The 22,312-nt window shown below is 47.3% G+C and overlaps 1 protein-coding gene across 1 annotated transcript in view; it reads right to left on the bottom strand.

The window, feature by feature from the left end:
• The window catches only part of PLCB2 (phospholipase C beta 2), a 294,302-nt gene that overhangs the window by 82,697 nt on the left and 189,293 nt on the right, over positions 1-22,312 (bottom strand). The window contains exons 17-20 of the mRNA XM_063947515.1: positions 15,005-15,089; positions 14,626-14,750; positions 10,594-10,748; positions 9,703-9,867 (exon numbers count right to left, since the gene is read on the bottom strand). Coding sequence (XP_063803585.1) covers positions 9,703-9,867; positions 10,594-10,748; positions 14,626-14,750; positions 15,005-15,089 — 530 coding nt within the window. The remainder of the gene's footprint in view (positions 1-9,702; positions 9,868-10,593; positions 10,749-14,625; positions 14,751-15,004; positions 15,090-22,312) is intronic.

The raw sequence follows: 22,312 nt of genomic DNA on the forward strand, positions 1-22,312 counted from the left end.
TAAACTTAATCTAAATCTCCACAAATCATTACATCTTCCATTCGTGGCTAATCCAGACTTCCAAGATGGCCAGGCACAATATCCGTTTAATATATGGTGGCTGGGGGGCATGTCCAGGATCGGCGATCTGGTGGACATGCGGGGCTCGAGGCCGCTCACGTTCCAGGAGGCCACTACTAGATACCCAACTTTGCTGGCTATCCTGTGGCCTTTCTATTGGCTCAACATTATGTTTCATCCACTATTACCCGTATTTGCCGGCGTATAAGGCGACTGGGCGTATAAGACGACCCCCAACATTTCCACTCGTATAAGACTACCCCCTTCCACACACCAAATAAAACGTAAAAGAACATCAGATTTGTGACATACTGTATATTATGACCTGATTAGAGATTTGGATAGGGAGTATTTATCAAGGTATGCATAAGAAGGGGGGAGGGGGCGAGGAGAAAGTTGTAAAATGTATAAAAGTATACCCCTGTGTGCATTTATTGTTACCGGTTTCACATGAGTGCCATTAGTATTAGTGCCATTACAGTACCTGTCATTGTCACCATTGTACGGCCACAACGCGACTGCAGCGCCTCCGGCCAGTCCCTGCATCTCCCTGTAATTGGCACTAGTGACCCGACGCGGCCGCACTGGATACCGCGCAATACTGGATGGTATGTAGAATGAGGTGGGCGGGCATCGGGAGGCCACTATGGGTACCGGGCGAGTATCGGAAGGCCACTATGGCAGCTATGTCTATCCCAACTGAAGTGCACCCGGCGTATAAGACGACCCCCCCACTTGGAGGCACGTTTTTCAGGGCAAAAAAGTAGTCTTATACGCCAGCAAATACTGTAGATGTTTTTCACCTGGGGATTGGGACAATCCGTTGGATAAAATGCTGAAACAAACCCCTAAGGTTCGGAAGGCAATTTCGACTGCATATGGCTATTTTAGAACCGTCCTAGACTACTCACAGGGGCTGGGAGGTATTATGTCTTGGAAGGATTGTCTCCCAGACATTGAAATAACAGACTTACTGGCGGCGCACGGTAAAGCCTGCAAATTATTTCCCTCTTCTAGATATAAAGAAATGTCCCTCAATATTTTTCATAGGACTTATTTATCGCCCCATAGAAGACACCTGATGGGACTTGCTGACACACATGCATGTTGGAAATGTGGCACTCCTCAGGCAGATTTATTTCACTGCCTGTGGACATGTCCTTTGGTCAGACAGTTTTGGACCCAGATAAGAAATTACCTGACGGCCAATCTGGTGAACTATTGGAGGTTGTCTCCGGAGTGGGCGCTCTTTGGTATCCTACCACCGAATCAACGCCTCTCTTTGGGCAGTAAAAAACTGCTGCTGGCAGTTAGTTTAGCGGCTAGAAAAGCCATTCTACAGGTGTGGATAGCGAGAGATCCACCTACTCTATCATTATTTAAAGCAAAACTATTCTATCTCTTTAGGATGGAATGGATAAGTGTTCTGCTGGAAAAAGACGCTAAGATAAATAATTTTTTTGAAGTCTGGGAGAGCTATATAACGACTTTGTCGATCACGGTTAGGAAACAACTCCACGACTCATTGTCAAACACAGAATGGTTTCTGACGAGATTGGCTGCTGGAGATCCGCCGATTGTGCTTTACAAAAATTGACTGACAGTCAGGGTTTTGTGGGCCGGGGGGTGGGGAAATCAGGTACGGCTACGGGCACTTGTTTTTGATTATTTATTTATGCATTTATTTTTAATTTTATTTATTTTATTTTATTTTCTATTTTTGGTGTTTTTCTTTTTCTCCCATCTTCGAATGTAAAAGTTTGGGTCAATCGACTGAACTGAACTTTAGATCAGTGAAGCAAATGGTCTCCGGGGACTTGTTTCATGCAGATGCGATGCTGTTGACTGCTTATAATGGAAATGTCCCTTGATTAAAGACTTCACTGTATTCTTCCTTGCTCTATTTTCATATGACACCCTTCTACCAATGTTCTGAAATATAGTGAATGTTCATGTCTGTATTGCATATATTGCTTCAATAAAAATTATGTTTAAAAAAAAAAAAAAAGAGACATATCTTCTCCAGCTATGATGATAGTGTTTTGACGTTACCTGTTTCCGCATACCACTCTCTCCGAGGCCAATCCGTGGCAATCAGAATTGTCTGGACACCTTGATTCCTGATTCGCTTTAGCACCCTTGGGAGCAATGGAATCGGAGGAAACAGGTAGACTAGCCGGTATGGCCAAGGCGGCGCCAGTGCATCCACTGCCCTTGCCTACGGGTCCCTGGTCCGTGAGCAATACCGGGTAAGTTTCTTGTTGAGCCGAGAAGCCATCATGTCTACTTGTGGGCATCCCCACCGGTTGATGATCTACTGGAACACCAGATGGTGGAGCCCCCACTACCCCGGGTGGAGATCGTGACGACTCAGGAAGTACCCCTCCCAGTTGTCCACACCCGGAATGAAGATTGTTGACATTGCTCTTGCATTTCTTTCCGCCCAGAAGAGTATTTTTGACACCTCTCGCATGCAGGCTCTGCTTTGGTCCTTCCTTGTCAATTGATATACGCCACCGGCGTGGCATTGTCCGACTGTACCTGGATTGCGTGATCTTTGAGCAGAGGAGAGGCCTGAAGCAGAGCATTGTAGATCGGTCAAAGTTCCAGAATGTTGATAGGAAGGAGGGCTTCCAGAGCTGACCACCTGCCCTGGAACTGCGCTTCTTGTGTGACAGCTCCCCATCCCCGTAGACTCGCATCCATCGTGAGGAGGGTCTAATCCTGAATCCCGAAACCTCGTCCTTCCAGGAGATTGGAGGACTGTAGCCACCACAGGAGGGAAATCCTGGCCTGAGGTGACAGCCAAATCATCCGGTGCATCTGCAGATGTGATCTGGACCACTTGGTCAGGAGATCCAACTGAAACATTCTTGCATGGAACCTCCCATACGTCTTTCCCAACAATCTTATGCAAAGATGGACAGAAACTCGAGTAAGCCGGAGCACCATGCGGACCATCTCCTGAAGTGTTTTCGCCTTGTCCTCTGGTAGAAACACCTTCTGTGCCACAGTATCCGGCAACATCCCCTGGAACAGGAGCCTCTGAGTTGGCTCCAGGTGGGACTTCTGTAAGTGGACGATCCACCCATGGTCCGACAGATGGATGGTGCGGTCGATATGGAGCAACAAAAGCTCCCTGGATCGTGACTTTATCAGAAGATCGTCCAGATAAGGTACCACATTGACCCCCTGGATCCAAAGTTGTAAATCATCTCTGACATCACATTTGTGAATACCCTCGGAGCTGTGGACAGGATGAAGGGTAGTGCCTGGAATTGGAAGTGATTGTCCAGTAGGGCAAACCGCAGGTACGCCTGATAAGGCGGCCAAATCGGAATATGGAGATAGGCGTCCTTGATATCCAAGGAGACCATAAATTCCTGTTCTTCCAGGCCCGCAATCACGGCTTACAGGGATTCCATCTTGAACTTTAACACCTTCAAGTAAGGATTCAGGGATTTCAGATTCAAAATGGGTCTGACCGAACCGTCCGGTTTTGACAAACAGGTTTGAGCAAAACCCCTTGCCGCGTTGCGGTAGTGGTACTGGAACAAAGACGCGGGACTGAACCAATTTTCAGATTGTCTGTTGCAACGTAACTTGCATATCCTCCAAAGCTGGTAAGCTTGATTTTAAAAATCATTGAGGGGGAGTACTGTCGTACTCCAACCTATAGCCCTGAGAAACGAGATCTCTGACCCAGGTATCCTGACAGGAAGTCTCCCAGACGTGGCTGAAGTGACGCAGTCGAGCTCCCACCTCGAGATCCCCTCGAGGTGGGTGGGCACCGTCATGCTGAGGCCTTGGTGGAAGCAGAATCGGTGGACTGTTCCTGAGAACCTGTGCTTCCAGGTTTTCTGGACTTACCTCTGGTGCCTCTAGTCGCATTGGAGGCACCTCTGGCCTTAGTTCAAAATCTGTGAGACTGAAAGGACTGGAAAGATGGCCCCGGATAGGAGCGCCTCGCTGGCAGGGCCCCAGAGGGGAGAAACATGGATTTCCCAACCGTAATTTTGGAAATCCAGGTATCCAATTCGACCCCAAAAAGCCATTCCCCAGAAAAGGGGAGGGATTCCACACTACGTTTGGATTCTGCATCTGCAATCCACTGATGCAACCACAAGGCCCTGCGTGCTGACACTGTCATGGCAGAAGTCCGAGCATTAATGTTCCCCATCTCCTTGAGTGAATCACAGAGGACACGGGTAGTGTCCTGAATGTACTTCAGGAGGTTTACCATAGAAATTAAGGGCATATACCCCGAGAGGCCCCCTGAATTTGAGTGGCCCAAGAATGAATAGCATGGTTCATCCAGCAACCCACAATGACCAGTCTTTGTGATATACTGGCTGCTGTGTATATAGACTTTAGGGTAGTCTCTATCTTCCTATCCCCAGGATCCTTCATGGTAAAGGAGCCCGGGGTGGGCAGCACCGCCTTTTTAGACAGGTGAGAGACTACCTTCAGGAGCAAATGGTAAAGTGCTAAAAACTATTTGGACACTTGGAATTTTTTATCTGGATTTTTCCAGGCCTGTTTGAATAAGTCATCTAACTCTGTAGAAATACAAATAAAAACGACTGCTGTGACGCAGCGTCCTCTAGAGGGAGCTTTAACACGTCCCGTACAGCCAGAATGAGGGGTTCAATACCCTGAGCAGAATCGGGATCCCCACTAATGGGATCCAGGTCATCCCCATCATCCTGTATATCATCATCTGCATCAGATAGTATAGGAGGTAAACCACGCTTCTGAGGATCAGCATGAGAGAGTGGTGGATGTGCATCTGCCCTAGCAGCTAAATCTGCAACAGCTTGTTGTAGTAGCTGAGTTTTCTGCACATTAGCATTGAACTGGGATGACATATCAGACATCATAGTCTTAAGAGACCCTAACCAGTGGGACTCTGGACCCTCTCCCCCAACCCCTTCACTGATTTGTGAAGATTGACTGCATTGTTCACAGGAAACAGAGTCATTAACTAATGGAGAGAATCTAGTGTGACATACACTGCACAGCTTGTATTTACCTATATTTCACAGCAGTGGCGGAAGTAGAAAAAATGTCCTATAGGTACTGTACGCACACACCGCCCAAAAAATGTGTGTGGCCAAATGCCACATGGGGTGTGGCCAATGAAAATGGGGGTGTGATACACATATGGGGGGGGGGGCAGATACACATATGACCCCAATAGTGCCAGATACACGTTGCCCCAAAGTGCCAGATATACATTGCCCCACAGTGCCAGATACACATTGATTGCCCCACAGTGCCAGATACACAAATGCCCCCACTGTGTCAGATATACATTGCCCCCCAGTGCCAGATACAGAAATGCCCCCACAGTGCCAGATATGCCCCCTGTGCCAGACACATATATGCCCCCAGTGCCAGATACAGAAATGCCCCTAGTGCCAGATACAGAAATGCCCCCACAGTGCCAGATATGCCCCCAGTGCCAGATAGAGATGCCCCCAGTGCCAGATATGCCCCCAGTGCCAGATATGCCCCTGCAGTGCCAGATATGCCCCAAGCGCCAGGTACACATACCACCCCCTTCCCCTACTGCTTACCGAGCTGCTGCTGTCGTCCTGTTTCTGTGTGTGATGGTAGGAGAGCGCAGCGTGCGGCTCTCCTGCCCCTTAGTTTCCGGCGGTGGTACGGGTGTCACTCTACCTTCAATTAGGTGCCGATACATGAACCAATCAAAGCTTGCGGTCCGGCAGCCAATCAGGAGCCTCGGCTGCCAGTCCGCGAGCTCTAATTGGCTCACGGGCCGGCGCCGTATTGAAGGTAGACACTGAGGGGCAGGAGAGGTGCACGCTGCACTCTCCTCCCCTCATGCAGCAGCGGCAGGGTGAGCAGCGGAGGGAGGTAGGGAGCGGCGGCCCTGTGGCGGTGGGTATGGCGTACCCACTGCTAAATTCTTAAGGGTACACCGTATCCACCCGTACCCGCCCACTTGCCCGTGGTCAGCCGCACTTGAACCGGGGGACCACCCTAGTGGGGCTCCCAGTTTGTACTCACCACGATGTCACCTTCAGGCAGCGTTAGGGGTGTGTGGGGTGCTGCGGCTGTGACAGCCTAGGCGCAGTGCCCCGCTGAACAACAACCCCTCAGGACGGTGGTCCTGCAGCGGGGAAGCAGCTCTGCACCTCGCAAGGCCGGTGACCGCCCCCCAACTACCACGGTGCAGGTATGCTGTTGCCCAGACAGCATATCGAAAATAATAAAAGTTCAAAAGAAATTGAAGTAAACTTTCTGGAGCTGCAGAGATGTGCATCCTCTCCTGAGGGCACTTTTTTCTAAACTGCCTGTGGAAGTGGGGCATAGAGGGGAGGAGCCAGCACACCCAGTTGAAGAAATTTAAAGTCCACTTTGGACCCTGTCTATACCCTCATCGTACTAGATTCCCCAATATCCCTTATGGATGCTAGAGAAATAAATGTATTATTTGTATTATTATTAGTCTTACCAGATTTTTCAGATAGAGACTGTTTGCCATAACCCTTTCCTTTTGCTTTTCCTTGAGTCCGATAGGGCCGAAAAGCTGGAAATCTACGTTTAGATTTGTGTGTGGAAGGAAACTCCACTTTCTTGGAGTCTGCTTCTGACTCCAAAATACTGTTTAATTCTTTACCAAAAAGAATATCTCCAGTATTCAGTCGCACAGCAAAAGAAACAGCAGCAATAGTTTACAGACTCATATGCATCAGGCACTTATCCAACTCAAAGGTAGATAGAGACTTAGGGCCTAATTCAGACCTGATCGCTAGGCTGCGTTTTCATACAGCAGGCGATCAGGTCTAAACTGCGCATGCATATGTACTGCAATGTGCAAGCACGTCACACGGGTACAAAGCGGATCGCCGCTCAGCGATGGGTTTGAGCGAATGATCCATTTGCATGGGCGTTCACAAGGAGATTGACAGGAAGAAGGCATTTGTGGATATCAACTGAACATTTTCTGGGAGTGTTTAGAAAAACTCAGGCGTGTCCAAGCATTTACAGGGCGGGTGTCTAACGTCAATCCTGGTCCTAAAGCGATCGCAGCGGCTGAGTAAGTCCTGGGCTACTCAAACATTGCACAAAATCTGTTTGTACAGCTCTGCTACACATGCGATCGCACACTTGCACAGCTAAAATACACTCCCCCTGTAGGCAGCGACTATCTGATCGCAGCAGTGCAAAAATCGCCTGCTAGCGATCAAGGCTGAATTAGGCCCTTAGTGCTATATCACCCGGCTCAGGAGAGTGGGATACAGGGAAACTTCACCCCACTTCCAGGATCGATCAATACGTTAGTGAACGCTGAGTGGATCCAGACGCTATTAGTGTACACAACCGCCCCGTGGACCTACAATGAACACAGACGCCCAAGTGAACACGACACACCAGTCATACAGCCGATATGCTGCGACTGGGTCCTTTTAGATACACAGCGTCTCAGACAGAAGCGGGAACTCAGTTCATGGCGGGAAACTCGGAGTACACTGGTCATAATCCGGGACGGGGGGGGGGGGCGACCAAGGGAGCGTTTTACACCCCACTGCTGACATCAACCCTAGGGATTGTGGCCTCATGCTACCCCTGGAGCCTATGATCCCTGAGGCCTAGCGCTGGTGCACCCGAGGTGGCAGCCGCGTCAGTGACTGTTCAGTAGTCTCCATCCCGAAACAGTGCGGCTGTGTCTCTCGTTTCCCCATCTAATCGGAACCGATGCCTTACCTTCTCCCCGTGCTCCAGCCACAGCCTGGTAACATCTGCTGGACTTGCTAGTACATCCTACACAGACGCCCGCCGAAACAGCACTGTACACGTGGGTAAGCGTTGTTGCAACCCGGTAGGGAGTTGTTGGAGCGACTCTTTCTAAGGTACGTATAAGACGCTTTTTAGAAGGGTTGCTCAAAAAAAAATAGTAAGACTATAAAAATAAAATAAAAAAAGCTTCTGGCTGCTAAAAACCAGCAGCCGTCTGACCATTGTCCGGCTCCTGCCGCACCGAACCAAAAACTGATTTGCCTGAGCCAGGAGGCGGAGATATAGGGACGGGCCCGTTGCATTCTGGGAGGCTGAAAGCTTGGATCGTTTGGTGCCAATCCGCTGTCGCTCCGCCATATCCCAATGTTATCCTTTGGATAAGCTATGGACCCTGCAGAAGAAAGAATGATTTCTATGAATTCGCACTGCGCTTTCTGGGGCTGAAGATATGAAGTGTCTGTAGATGCGGGCAGCCGTAGAAGCCACATTTACTACCTTATCCTAATAGAGGATTCCATTCGGTTACAGCGGGGGTCCATGCACCTGCCAGCGGGAAGCTTCCTGCAATACTCAGTAGTATAACTAGAGGCTTGGAGGCCCCTGGCAAAATCTTAAGACGAGCCTCCTATTTGATTTCTATAACCCCTAGGTCTACATGTTTTATCATATCTAAATAATTTGTGTATCACGCATACTAGAAATACATGAGGCAGCGCTGCAAGGTAGTGTCAAAGATTTGTAAGTGTATCAGCTCTGCTTACCCAGCTGCTAGTCATTATCAGTGGTGGGTGCCGCCCCTAAACTGCAGCACAGACCACACAGAGCATGGGGGAGTGGGGGCGGCTAAAATATATATACATACCTTTAATGTCACTTCTGATATGTGTGACGGCTGCCTGGCCCTGGGGATCATCATTGCTGTGTTTCACAGCCGCTGCTAGAGACGGAACGCAGCATGTATAAGCCCATCCCCAGACTCCCACTGGCTAGTGACATAGGAGTCTGGGGGCGGGCTTATACAGGAAGGAGAAGCTGAGTGCTGCTGCGTTCTGAGTGCAGCGGCGGCTGTGAAACACACAGCTCTGCCGACCCCCCGGGCCACTGTATCGTTACATTAGAAGTAACAATTCTAATGAAACTGAGTAGTAACTTAACAGTACAGTATACACAGAAATAAATTGCCAAATTGAGTATTTAGGGGGTCATTCCGAGTTGATCGTAGCTGTGCCAAATTTAGCACCGCTACGATCATTTACACTGACATGTGGGGGGACGCCCAGCACAGTGCTAGTCCGCCCCACATGTCAGTGCCGCCTCCCCCCCCCCCCCCCCCCCGCAGAAGTGCAAAGGCATCGCACAGTGGCGATGCCTTTGCACCTCAAGAGTAGCTCCTGGCCAGCGCAGCTTTAGCGTGCTGGCCGGGAGCTACTCATCGCTCCCCGGCCTGCAGCGGCTGAGTGTGACGTCACGCAGCTGCTGTGGCCCGTCCCCCGTTCGGTCTGGCCACGCCCACGAAACGGCGGCCAAATGCCGCCGTTCCGCCCCCTCCCGCCCAGCGATCGCCTCTGCCTGTCAATCAGGCAGAGGCGATTGCAGCCCTGCTACGGCCTTCGCCCATCTGGCATGCGCCGGCGTACTACGGCGCTGGCGCATGCGCAGTAGAGACCCGTTCGCTCGGCTGCGACAAACAGCAGTGAGCGAACGGTCAGAATGACCCCCTTAATCTATAGTAGTTAGTGACTGATTTTTGGGGTGGCCCCTCTTCACATTGGGAGCCCCTAGACATTTGCCAGTCTAGCCACCCTGCAGTTACACCTCTGCCAATATTTCAATACCTATATTGTACCCCATCATCAGCAAATGCAGAATATATACCTTTTCAAACGCGAATGGCTCTTCCTTCCATAAAGGATTAATAGAGTTTGCAGTTGAGGTCAGTTTGGTTTTATATTTACGCTTGGGGTCTCCAGGCAGCCCAAATAGCTCCACTTCTACGTAGGTCTTCACACTCTTGTCACTTAGGAACTGCCCGGAGAGTATCTGTCGATAAGAAACACCATGTCATTTATATTCAACATATTGGGCTTCAATTAGAATGCCGAGCAATGTAGCTAATCGGGGGAAAAGACGTGAACCTGAACAGACCATGAGTAACTGGATGTACTCTGAAATGATAAACAAGGACCAAAGTTCATGTGGGCAGCACGGATGGTTTAATGGTTAGCATTACTGCCTCACAGCACTGAGGTCATGGGTTCAATTCCTACCATGGCCCTAACTGTGTGGAGTTTGTATATTCTCCCCATACTTGCGTGGGTTTCCTCCGGGTACTCCGGTTTCCTCCCACAATCCAAAAATATACTGGCAGGTTAATTGGCTCCCAACAAAATTAACCCTAGCGTGAATGTGTCTGTGTGTACATGTGATAGGGAATATAGATTGTAAGCTCCACTAGGGCAGGGACTGATGTGAATTGGCAAATATTCTCTGTACAGCGCTGCGGAATATGTGTGTGCTATATAAATAACTGGTAATAATAATAATGTATTCTTTCTCTGTAGCGAACACATGCAAAGGGACAACGATTACTAGAGTGTAATATTTCTATTTCAGCGGGTATTTGGCTTCTACGTCTGCTGAGGTGGGATTTTCCACATCCTAGTTTGTTTCATAAACTTCATTGCAAACTGCAAGGCTTATATGTACAAGGTGCTAAAACTAATGGTAAGGCTCCAGTATGGGGGTATCTCCTGGTTTCATACTTACAGTAATTGAAAGACTGTTGGCCACAACTACATCAATCCGATCAACTGTGAATGGGTCAAACTGCTTGTCAGCCCGGCGCATAAATTCATGTTTTAGTATGTATCCACTGCTGCCGTTAAACTCAAAGATCGCCATGTTTTGCTGCATGGCTAAATCTGAGAAAGAAGTATTAATGCAGTCAGTAAGGAATAGCTGATGTGGAGAGAGTACAGATAGGCATAACGTATGGGTAAGATAATTACTGGAGGTTTGATCTCACAGGTAGCAGACGGAGAAGGAAGCTACAGCTAAGCTAGTTACAATAAAATCACCCTACTCATTGTAAAATGCACATATCCCCTTCTAGCTTTTGTCTAAACCAGTGGAAGGAAAACGTCATTAGGTTTGCCATAGAAGCTGGTGGTGGGCACCTGTCCAGCATTAAAACCAAAAATACAGCACAAAAATATGTTGACTAAGGAGGTCATTCCGAGTTGATCGCACGTAGCAACTTTTTGCTGCCCGTGCGATCAGCTAGACGCCGCCTATGTATTTCTGCATAGCAGGGCTGTGATCGCTTGTGCAGCCCTGCTATGCAAAAAACGTTTCCTGTAAAACAAGACCAGGGTAAGCGTTACTTACCCTGTGCGACGGATCCAGCGATGCAGGTCCCAGGATTGACGTCAGACATCCGCCCTCCAAACGCCTGGACACGCCTGTGTTGGACTCAACGCTCCCAGAAAACGGTAAGTATCCGCCCTGGAACGCCTCCCCGCTGTCAATCTTCTTGCGATCGCGCTAGGGATCACTTTCTTCTCTCTTCTGGTCGTTGCCCGGCGATGGTTGTCGTCGGGCAACGACGCGCATGCGCATTGCAGGCGCCGCGCAGGCGCAGTCCCGACCCGTTCGCACCACTGCAACAACCAGCAGCGTGCAAACGGGTCGGAATGACCCCCAGAGTATGAAAGATGTATGAAAATTGGCACTGTAACCATGAAAAAAGTTGTAATTCACACCAACAAATACAATGTTTATATGCTAAAGTATAGTATATATAGTATCTAATATTGCATGTAATCTTGTTTGTGTAGTATAGCTGCATCATGTGTATGTAATTACTTTTTGGATATATATTTGTGTTTATTGCTAGTGGATGTTACAGTTTGCAATGTATGCATAGTAATCTTTTAAATTCCATTGCATGTAATACATGATGAAAGTGGCTCTTTTATTTCAAAAATGTATCCTTTGTATTTATCATATTCTGTTGTGGTACATTTCCTTTTACATGTAATTGCTTAGTTTATGTAGTTTTGTTTATATATTGTTTCATGAGAAAAATGTTTAGTTGTTACAGAGCTGCATTGACGTTTGTGGCTGTGACCTTGGGTGAGACTCTGATAAGCCACATTTAGCCAGCTGTCTCTGGAGGTTTGGGGAACAGTAAAACATAGCAAAGGAATTAGAAAAATGCTGAATTTCTGCTGATAAATGAATAGTTTCTATGTTGTTGCATTGTATAGTAGAGATTAAATATATTTGTGCAGTGGAGGAACTCGTGAGCGGTGGGGCCAGGTGCAAAAATATACTTTGGGTCCCCCTCCTCTGTCCCACCCCAAGTTCATAAAATGCCACACGCCGTTTGCAATATACACTCACAGTCTGGTGAGCTGTATGAAACCTGGATCCGCCCCAGCTCTAGTCCATAACCATAACACGTAACAGTGGGTGTGGCTGTACTTGCTATCTATCAATAAGCCAACACCAATGGTTAAGTAACGGGGCTGTTCGTAGTTTGAGTCATCCACTGGTGTGTGCCTCCATAACTCTGCAATACCAACATCTGCCCACTCAGTCAAGCAGGCTCTGACAGTGCTAATTACATCGGCTGTGAGCGCCCTTTAATTCAAAGACATTCTTCGCCATTTATACTGCTTCTTCACAAGCACTTAAAGGAGATGTTTCTCAATGATGTATGGTATACTGTAAGTGGAAGATTTGGGGTATGATTTGAGTTAGAGATGAGCGGTTTGGTTTTGCTGAGAACCAAACACACCTGAACTTTAGGGTTTTGACCTGAACCGAGTCCAGGTTCAGGTCATCCCATCAAGTTCTGATCTCTGATCGAAAAAAAAATCTTGCATGTATTAGATCACAGGTCTGCAAACTCGGTCCTCAGGACCCCACACAGTGCATGTTTTGCAGGTAACCCAGCAGGTGCACAGGTGTATTAATTACTCACAGACACATTTTAAAAGGTCCGCAGGTGGAGTTAATTATTTCACTTGTGATTCTGTGAGGAGACCTGCAAAACATGCACTGTGTGGGGTAATGAGGACCGAGTTTGCAGACCTATGTTTTAGATGGCATGTAAGTCCCTCCCTAATTTCACACTGGAAATGACTGCTAATCAATGTTATTGATGTTTATAATACTGGAGGAACAAAAACAGGTCCTACAAGATTATTTTACCTGTTTCTTTCAATTTTAAACAAATCCAGATCCAGAACCAAAAAAAAAACCCCAAACACTTGAGGGTGGTTTTACCAAGTCACAACCATGATTTAGAACCAAAACTCAGGGCTCTGTGCACACTTTGTCGGTCCATGTGACATCCATGGGTCTTGACAAAACAAAAAAACAAGACCATTTCCTCTGGGAGCCTGGCGTGATTGAGGTGTCACTTGAGAATCCTCTGTGATTGGTTAGTGAGGGAAGAACTTGGGATGTGGAAGTGTCTTTATTTGATAAAATATTAACACATTGTGTTCTGTCATTTGATTACAATTTTTTTAAAGGTGGACCACAGGTGCCAGCAGACCCTGGATGCCCAGACATTCTAGCATTTTTATTTCTCCAAGTCCAATTCTTACCCCTATAGCCACTGACCCGGGATACGGAGAAGAGTCATGGGCTGTTATTCTTAGTGAGGGAGGACCCCGTTTTTTTAATAAATTACCATATCCCTAGGGATTTCAGCCCTGGATTAACCAGTCTGGTTAGTATTATGGCAGAGGAACATCACCCTGCATTTCTCCCTGCTGTAATGTCACCAGCCCTGGCTGATTCAGCCTACCCCTGGTTGTTGAAGAATCTGGGAGAACAGCCATTTTTCCTGACTGGTTAGCAATTTTTGGGGGGATCTGATTCCCCACGCTGATTATCTCTAAACCCATATTTTTTACTATAATATAAGCCTACACAAATCATGTTGATCTTTAAACCATGGAGGCTTTGCGTTGGGTTGGCAGTGGTTTTGCAGTTTGGAGTGGTAAAGGGCTTAAGAAACCAACAGGAATTGATGGCAGGTTCTGTTTAGAAGGTCAAATCTATCTTTGGTCAATGCTATATTTTAGCTTTAGAACCCACGGTCAATCTGCATCGGTTTTAGTCGTCAGTTTCTAAGCCCCTTGCAATTTGATGCTTATTAAGTATTGCATTACAGTAGATGTCACTTAGTGCTCCCTGTCACCCACACTGCATTTATACTCTAACAGGATCAGATGGGAAGGTCGCACATGGGCTCTGCCTCCCATACAGCCCCAAACATTATCCCCTGGCCATCTCCCAGCAGCGTTACAATACATTACATCACATCTGCTGACAGATGTAAATAGACCCCATAATCCTCCCAGAGACCTCAAATCCATCCTCTCTCTTCCATGAGAATGTTGGGCAGCATAGCATGTTATGCTTCCTCTTGTGTGGCTTACCCACTACGGCACAGCTATACTGCCTCACAAGTGCTGACTAGGTAATATGCAAAAATCTATTTATCTTAAACGTGAGAGGACCTCTGTAATGTGCAGACATTTGGCCTGATCACACTTGTGTCCATGCTGTGTACTCCTTCACCTCTCTGCTAGTACAGAGCACCTCACATACTATCATTCCATAATGGACAGCAACGGGGTCACTTGTTCTAGAAATAAAACATTTTACAGTTGTTTATAAAATATTTCCCAACACTATCATCACTAAGGGCTGTAGGACTGACGGTGTAGAGCTGGCGAGCCTTCCATTGAATGAACGATAAGAAAGTCTAAAACTAACCCATAGTTTGGAAGTTAAGTGCCACCATCTGACATCCTGCGTTCCAGAACATTTGAGGCATATAGTTCGATGAGTCCATCCTAGTGCCCTTAGGATAAATCCGACTCATCTGTCTCTTATTGTATCTGGGGGAATTGTATAGGAAAAATCTCTCCGCTTTCTGTACGAAGGAAATTCTTAGCAATTACCACTAATCCACTTCTACTAATAATAATACAAGGCTCCTTATCAGTTTATTGTTAGAACCACTACAAAATCAGATTACGGCCTGTCATCATAGGTACTTCTATACTGAGTATTTTATTAAAATGTAACGTCTTTTGTTAATGAAAATGTTCCCTTAGATTTAAGGACTTTTTAATAGTCACAAAAAGGATACTCAACGAACTGTACAGGGAACTTGGTCAGCAGGTCGTAGGCCTTAGTTTCCACGAACGAAGAAATGATGTAACTTTGATTTTTTTCTAGACAGAGAAATCAGAGAAACTTTGAAACAGTGTAACATAAAGCACAAATTAAAAAGTAATCAGGGTGTCCAACTCACAGAGCCGTAACTAGACTATTCAGTGCCCTGGGCAAGAAAGAGCATTAGCAGCCCACCTGCTTATTTATTAAAGACAAAAGATGCACGCCCTTGTGGGGTGTGTGGGGCATGCATGAAAAACTGATTCCAAAGAAAGCACGTGCTATAATGCCCCTTCCCACATGACATACATATATATTTACAGAACACGGATGCTTTCAGAACACACCTAGATAATGGATTTGGATGCCAATCTTCTTTTACCACATTCATGCACCTAACTTGAAAGCTCTTTGTCATTCAGTTATATTATCCTTTACTTAATATCACACATGTCTTCGTAGTCATACACAGGAACCTCTTACATTGACAGGTAGGTACAGAAGCATACATGCACCTTTAGTTCCAAACGCCTTTATTTAACAGACACGTTTCTAAATACTGTCACACCTGGGATTTGAACCCATCATCTGTTATATTGCAGACACCTTACGCCAACAACTATTTGCTCCCACATAGGAAGCATGTAAATTCCAACTATATGAAGCTACTTGTAATTGTAGGTTGAAAACCATTGTAACCAGGCAGATCTATGGAGTGTGCAGCCACACATCGAATATTCTGCAGCCACACACCACATAGCTCTGTTCAGCTACAATGCTGATTATTTTTTGTACAAAATTATATTGTGCCTCTGACAATGACTAGTTGCTTCATATAGGTAGAATTCACAGGCTTCCTTTGCAGGAGCAAATAACTCCATGAGTAAGGTGTCTGACTGCAAAGTAACAGATAATGGATTTTAATCCCTGGTATGAGAGTATTTTGAAATGTGTGCCTTAAATACAGGAGTATGTAACGGATGGTGCTTACAGAATAGAGAGGCAGAGTCTGCCAGGGAGGAGATAGGGGTGGCCAGTAGATACCGGTGATCAAAGAGGTGGAAGTCACAAGCGAAAGTGATTAAAACAGCAAATTGACCGGTGCCGCCTGCCTAGCAGCATACTGTGTGGCGGCACATGTCGCACCACCCTAGTTACGGCACTGCTAACTCTTCTGGCCTCACTGGGTATTACACTTATATTTGTGATAGAAAATGCTTACAAGAATACATGAGATGTAGTAAAATGTAGTCTCATCTACTTAAATCACATGGGGGGTCATTCCGAGTTGTTCGCTCGTTGCCGATTTTCGCAACTGAGCGATTAAGGCAAAAATGCGCATGGTACGCAGTGCGCATGCGCTAAGTATTTTAGCACAAAACTTAGTAGATTTACTCACGTCCGAACGCAGAATTTTCATCGTTGAAGTGATCGGAGTGTGATTGACAGGTAGTGGGTGTTTCTGGACGGAAACTGACCGTTTTCAGGGAGTGTACGGAAAAACGCAGGCGTGCCAGGATAAAACGCGGGAGTGTCTGGAGAAACGGGGGAGTGGCTGGCCGAACGCTGGGCGTGTGTGTGACGTCAAACCAGGAACGAAATGGGCTGAGCTGATCGCAGTGTAGGAGTAAGTCTCGAGCTACTCAGAAACTGCTAAGAATTTTCTATTCGCAATTCTGCTAATCTTTCGTTTGCAATTCTGCTATGCTAAGATACACTCCCAGAGAGCGGCGGACTAGCGTGTGCAATGCTGCTAAAATCTGTTAGCGAGCGAACAACTCGGAATGACCCTCATTGTGTGGCTGATTTACAGTATGTGGGGGCAAAATAAAAAAAAAAGAGTAATTGTTAGAGCAGACCATTTTGCAATGTAATGGGCGCAAATACTGTATATGTCTTTTTTTTATTTGCAGGATAAATATTGGATGCTGGGCAGCTATTGTTTGTCACTGCAATTTAGACTGGAGCTAGGACACGTTCCTCCCCAATATAAATCTCTCTGCACATTTTAAATCTTTCCCACCTGCAGAGCAGCATGGTTTTGCCTAGGTGCAAACTTAGGCCCTCATTCCGAGTTGTTCGCTCGCTAGCTGCTTTTAGCAGCATTGTACACGCTAAGCCGCCGCCCTCTGGGAGTGTATCTAAGCAGAATTGCGAATAGAAATTTCTTAGCAGTTTCTGAGTAGCTCGAAACTTACTCTGCCACTGCGATCAGTTCAGTCAGTTTCGTTCCTGGTTTGACGTCACAAACACACCCAGCGTTCGCCCAGACACTCCCCCGTTTCTTCAGACACTCCCGCGTTTTTCCCAGAAACGCCAGCGTTTTTTCGCACACACCCATAAAACGGCTAGTTTCCGCCCAGAAACACCCACTTCCTGTCAATCACACTCTGATCACCAGAACGATGAAAAATCCTTGTTATGCCGCGAGTAAAATACCTAAATTTTGAGTAAAATAACTAAGCGCATGTGCCCTGCGACCCTTGCGCATGCGCAGTAAGCGACTAATCGCAATATAGCGAAACTCGGCAACGAGCGAACAACTCAGAATGAGGGCCTTACTCCTTTGTTTGCTTTGCAACCAACTCTATATATTCAGTGTATGCGAAAGTTGTGTTATACACCAGGTATTGGCACACCAGTGGCGGATTTTACCTATGGGCAGCAGGACTGCAGCTACCCCTAGGTGAAAACTGCTACCCCGGTGAGTGTCAGTGAAGCCAGATGCACGGGGGTAGTATAAGTCACCCCTCCTACTACAAGTAAGTAAAGCCCGTACACACTAGGCGACATAGTAAATGATATCACTCATTTCTCTAACGTCCTAGTGGATGCTGGGGACTCCGTCAGGACCATGGGGAATAGCGGGCTCCGCAGGAGACAGGGCACATCTAAAAAGCCTTTTAGGTCACATGGTGTGTACTGGCTCCTCCCCCTATGACCCTCCTCCAAGCCTCAGTTAGGTTTTTGTGCCCGTCCGAGAGGGTGCAATCTAGGTGGCTCTCTTAAAGAGCTAGTTAGAAAAGTTTTTTTTAGGTTTCTAATCAGTGTCTCCTGCTGGCGACAGGAGCACTGCAACGAGGGACTTAGGGGAGAGACTTGCAACTCACCTGCCTGCAGGAGGATTGAAGTCTTAGGCTACTGGACACTGAGCTCCAGAGGGAGTCGGAACACAGGTCAGCCTGGGGTTCGTCCCGGAGCCGCGCCGCCGATCCCCCTTACAGACGCTGAAGAACGGCAGAACGGAGGTCCGGAAACAGGCGGCAGAAGACTTCAGTCTTCATAGAGGTAGCGCACAGCACTGCAGCTGTGCGCCATTGTTGCTACACGGCTCACGGATCTCGGTCACGGAGGGTGCAGGGCGCTGCTGGGGGCGCCCTGGGCAGCAATATAGAGTACCTTAGAGGCAAATAAATACATCACATATAGCCATTAAGGCTATATGTATGTATTTAACCCAGGCCAGTTTATTAAAAAAAAACGGGAGAAAAGCCGCCGAAAAAGGGGCGGAGCTTATTCTCCTCAGCACTCGGCGCCATTTTCCTGCACGGCTCCGCTGGTGAGGAAGGCTCCCACGACTCTCCCCTGCACTGCACTACAGAAACAGGGTAACAAAGAGAGGGGGGGCATAAATTGGCGATATAATTATATATTGAGAGCGCATATATAGAAACAACACCTTCTAGGGTTGTTATATACAGTATAGCGCTTTTGGTGTGTGCTGGCAAACTCTCCCTCTGTCTCCCCAAAGGGCTAGGAGGGTCCTGTCTTCAATAGAGCATTCACTGTGTGGCTGCTGTGTGTGTCGGTACGTGTGTGTCGACATGTATGAGGACGAAGTTGGTGTGGAGGCAGAGCAATTGCCGATGATGGTAATGTCACCCCCTAGGGAGTCGACACCGGAATGGATGGCTTTGGTTATGGAATTACGTGATAATGTCAGCACATTACAAAAGTCAGTTGACGAAATGAGACGCCCGGCAAACCAGTTAGTACCGGTTCAGGCATCTCAGACACCGTCAGGGGCTGTAAAACGTCCCTTACCTCAGTCAGTCGACACGGGTACCGACACAGATGAATCTAGTGTCGACGGTGAGGAAGTAAACGTATTTTCCAATAGGGCCACACGTTATATGATCACGGCAATGAAGGAGGCTTTGCAGCTCTCTGATACTACTGGTACCTCAAAAAGGGGTATTATGTGGGGGGTTAAAAAACTGCCTGTATTTTTCCCAGAATCAGAGGAATTGAATGATGTGTGTGATGAAGCGTGGGTTACCCCCGATAGAAAATTGCCAATTTCAAAGAAGTTATTGGCATTATACCCTTTCCCACCAGAGGTTAGGGCGCGCTGGGAAACACCCCCTAGGGTGGATAAGGCGCTCACACGTTTATCAAAGCAAGTGGCGTTGCCGTCTCCTGATACGGCCGCCCTCAAGGATCCAGCAGATAGGAGGCTGGAAACTACACTGAAGAGTATATACACGCATACTGGTGTTATACTGCGACCGGCAATAGCCTCAGCCTGGATGTGCAGTGCTGGGGTAGTGTGGTTGGATTCTCTGACTGAAAATATTGATACCCTGGATAGGGACAGTATTTTATTGACTCTAGAGCAATTAAAGGATGCTTTTCTTTATATGCGAGATGCTCAGAGAGATGTTTGTACTCTAGCATCAAGAGTAAGCGCAATGTCCATATCTGCCAGAAGAAGTTTATGGACGCGACAGTGGTCAGGTGATGCGGATTCCAAGAGGCATATGGAAGTATTGCCATACAAGGGAGAGGAATTGTTTGGGGTCGGTCTTTCGGACTTGGTGGCCATGGCAACTGCCGGCAAATCCACTTTTTTACCTCAGACTCCTTCCCAACAGAAAAAGACACCGTCTTTTCAGCCGCAGTCCTTTCGCTCCTATAAAAAGCGACCAAAAGGACAGTCTTATCTGCCGCGAGGCAGAGGAAAGGGTAAGAAAGGGCAGCAAGCAGCCCCTACCCAGGAACAGAAGCCCGCCCCGGTTTCTACAAAGCCATCAGCATGACGCTGGGGCTGTACAAGTGGACTTAGGAACGGTGGGGGGTCGGCTCAAAAATTTCAGCAATCAATGGGATCACTCACAAGTAGACCCGTGGGTCCTGCAGATAATATCTCAGGGGTACATGCTGGAGTTCGAAAGGTCTCCTCCTCGCCGGTTCCTAAAGTCTGCTTTACCAACGTCTCCCTCAGAAAGGACGTTGGTTTTGGAAGCCATTCACAAGCTGTATTCTCAGCAGGTGATAGTCAAGGTACCCCTCCTACAACAGGGAAAGGGGTATTATTCCACACTATTTGTGGTACCGAAACCGGACGGTTTGGTAAGACCTATTCTAAATCTGAAATCCTTGAACCTGTATATACAGAAATTCAAGTTCAAGATGGAGTCACTCAGAGCAGTGATAGCAAACCTGGAAGAGGGGGACTTCATGGTGTCCTTGGACATAAAAGATGCTTATCTACATGTCCCAATTTACCCTTCACACCAAGGGTATCTCAGGTTCGTGATACAAGACTGTCATTATCAGTTTCAAACGCTGCCGTTTGGTTTGTCCACGGCTCCTCGGGTCTTTACCAAGGTAATGACCGAAATGATGGTTCTTCTACGAAGAAAAGGCGTATTAATTATCCCGTACTTGGACGATCTCCTAATAAGGGCAAAGTCCAGAGAACAGCTGGAAGCCAGTGTGGCACTATCACAAGTAGTGCTTCGGCAACATGGGTGGATTCTAAATCTTCCAAAATCTCAATTGACTCCGACAACACATCTGTTGTTTTTGGGCATGATTCTGGACACGGTTCAGAAAAAGGTATTTCTCCCAGAGGAGAAGGCAAAGGAGCTATCCGAACTTGTCAGGAACCTCCTAAAACCAGGAACTGTGTCAGTACATCAATGCACGAGAGTCCTGGGAAAAATGGTGGCTTCGTACGAAGCGATTCCTTTCGGCAGATTCCATACAGGACTGGGTCCTGGTGACTACGGATGCCAGCCTACGAGGTTGGGGAGCAGTCACAAAGGGAAGAAACTTCCAGGGTGTGTGGTCAAACCTGGAAAAGTCTCTTCACATAAATATACTGGAGCTAAGAGCGATATACAATGCCCTAAGCCAAGCAAGACCTCTGCTTCAGGATCAGCCGGTGCTGATCCAGTCCGACAACATCACGGCAGTCGCCCACGTCAACCGACAAGGCGGCACGAGAAGCAGAAGTGCAATGACGGAAACTGCACGGATTCTGCGCTGGGCGGAGAATCATGTCGTAGCACTGTCAGCAGTGTTCATCCCGGGAGTGGACAACTGGGAAGCAGACTTCCTCAGCAGACACGACCTTCACCCGGGAGAGTGGGGACTTCATCCAGAAGTTTTCAACATGATGGTGAACCGTTGGGAAAAACCAAAGGTGGACATGATGGCGTCTCGCCTCAACAAAAAGTTGGACAGGTATTGCGCCAGGTCAAGAGACCCACAGGCAATAGCTGTGGACGCTCTGGTAACACCATGGGTGTACCAGTCAGTATATGTGTTCCCTCCTCTGCCTCTCATACCAAAGGTACTGAGAATTATACGGAAAAGAGGAGTAAGAACAATACTGGTAGCTCCGGACTGGCTAAGAAGAACTTGGTATCCAGAACTTCAAGAGATGCTCACGGAGGATCCGTGGCCTCTACCTCTAAGAAGGGACCTGCTTCAACAGGGACCTTGTATGTTCCAAGACTTACCGCGACTGCGTTTGACGGCATGGCGGTTGAACGCCGGATTCTAAAAGAAAAGGGCATTCCTGAGGAAGTTATTCCGACTTTAATTAAAGCCAGGAAAGATGTGACCGCACAACATTATCACCGTATTTGGAGAAAATATGTTGCGTGGTGTGAGGCCAAGAAGGCTCCAACGGAAGAATTTCAATTGGGTCGATTCTTACATTTCCTGCAAGCAGGATTGTCTATGGGCCTAAAATTGGGGTCCATTAAAGTTCAAATTTCGGCCTTATCAATTTTCTTCCAGAAAGAATTGGCGTCAGTGCCTGAAGTACAGACTTTTGTAAAAGGTGTACTACATATACAACCCCCAATAGTGCCTCCAGTGGCACCGTGGGATTTGAACGTGGTTCTAAATTTTCTCAAATCTCATTGGTTTGAGCCTTTAAAATCGGTAGATTTAAAATACCTTACATGGAAGGTAACCATGCTATTGGCCCTGGCTTCAGCCAGGAGAGTTTCAGAATTGGCGGCTTTGTCGTACAAAAGCCCATATC

This window comes from Pseudophryne corroboree, chromosome 12 (assembly GCF_028390025.1).
Source record: "Pseudophryne corroboree isolate aPseCor3 chromosome 12, aPseCor3.hap2, whole genome shotgun sequence".
Lineage (NCBI taxonomy): Eukaryota > Metazoa > Chordata > Amphibia > Anura > Myobatrachidae > Pseudophryne > Pseudophryne corroboree.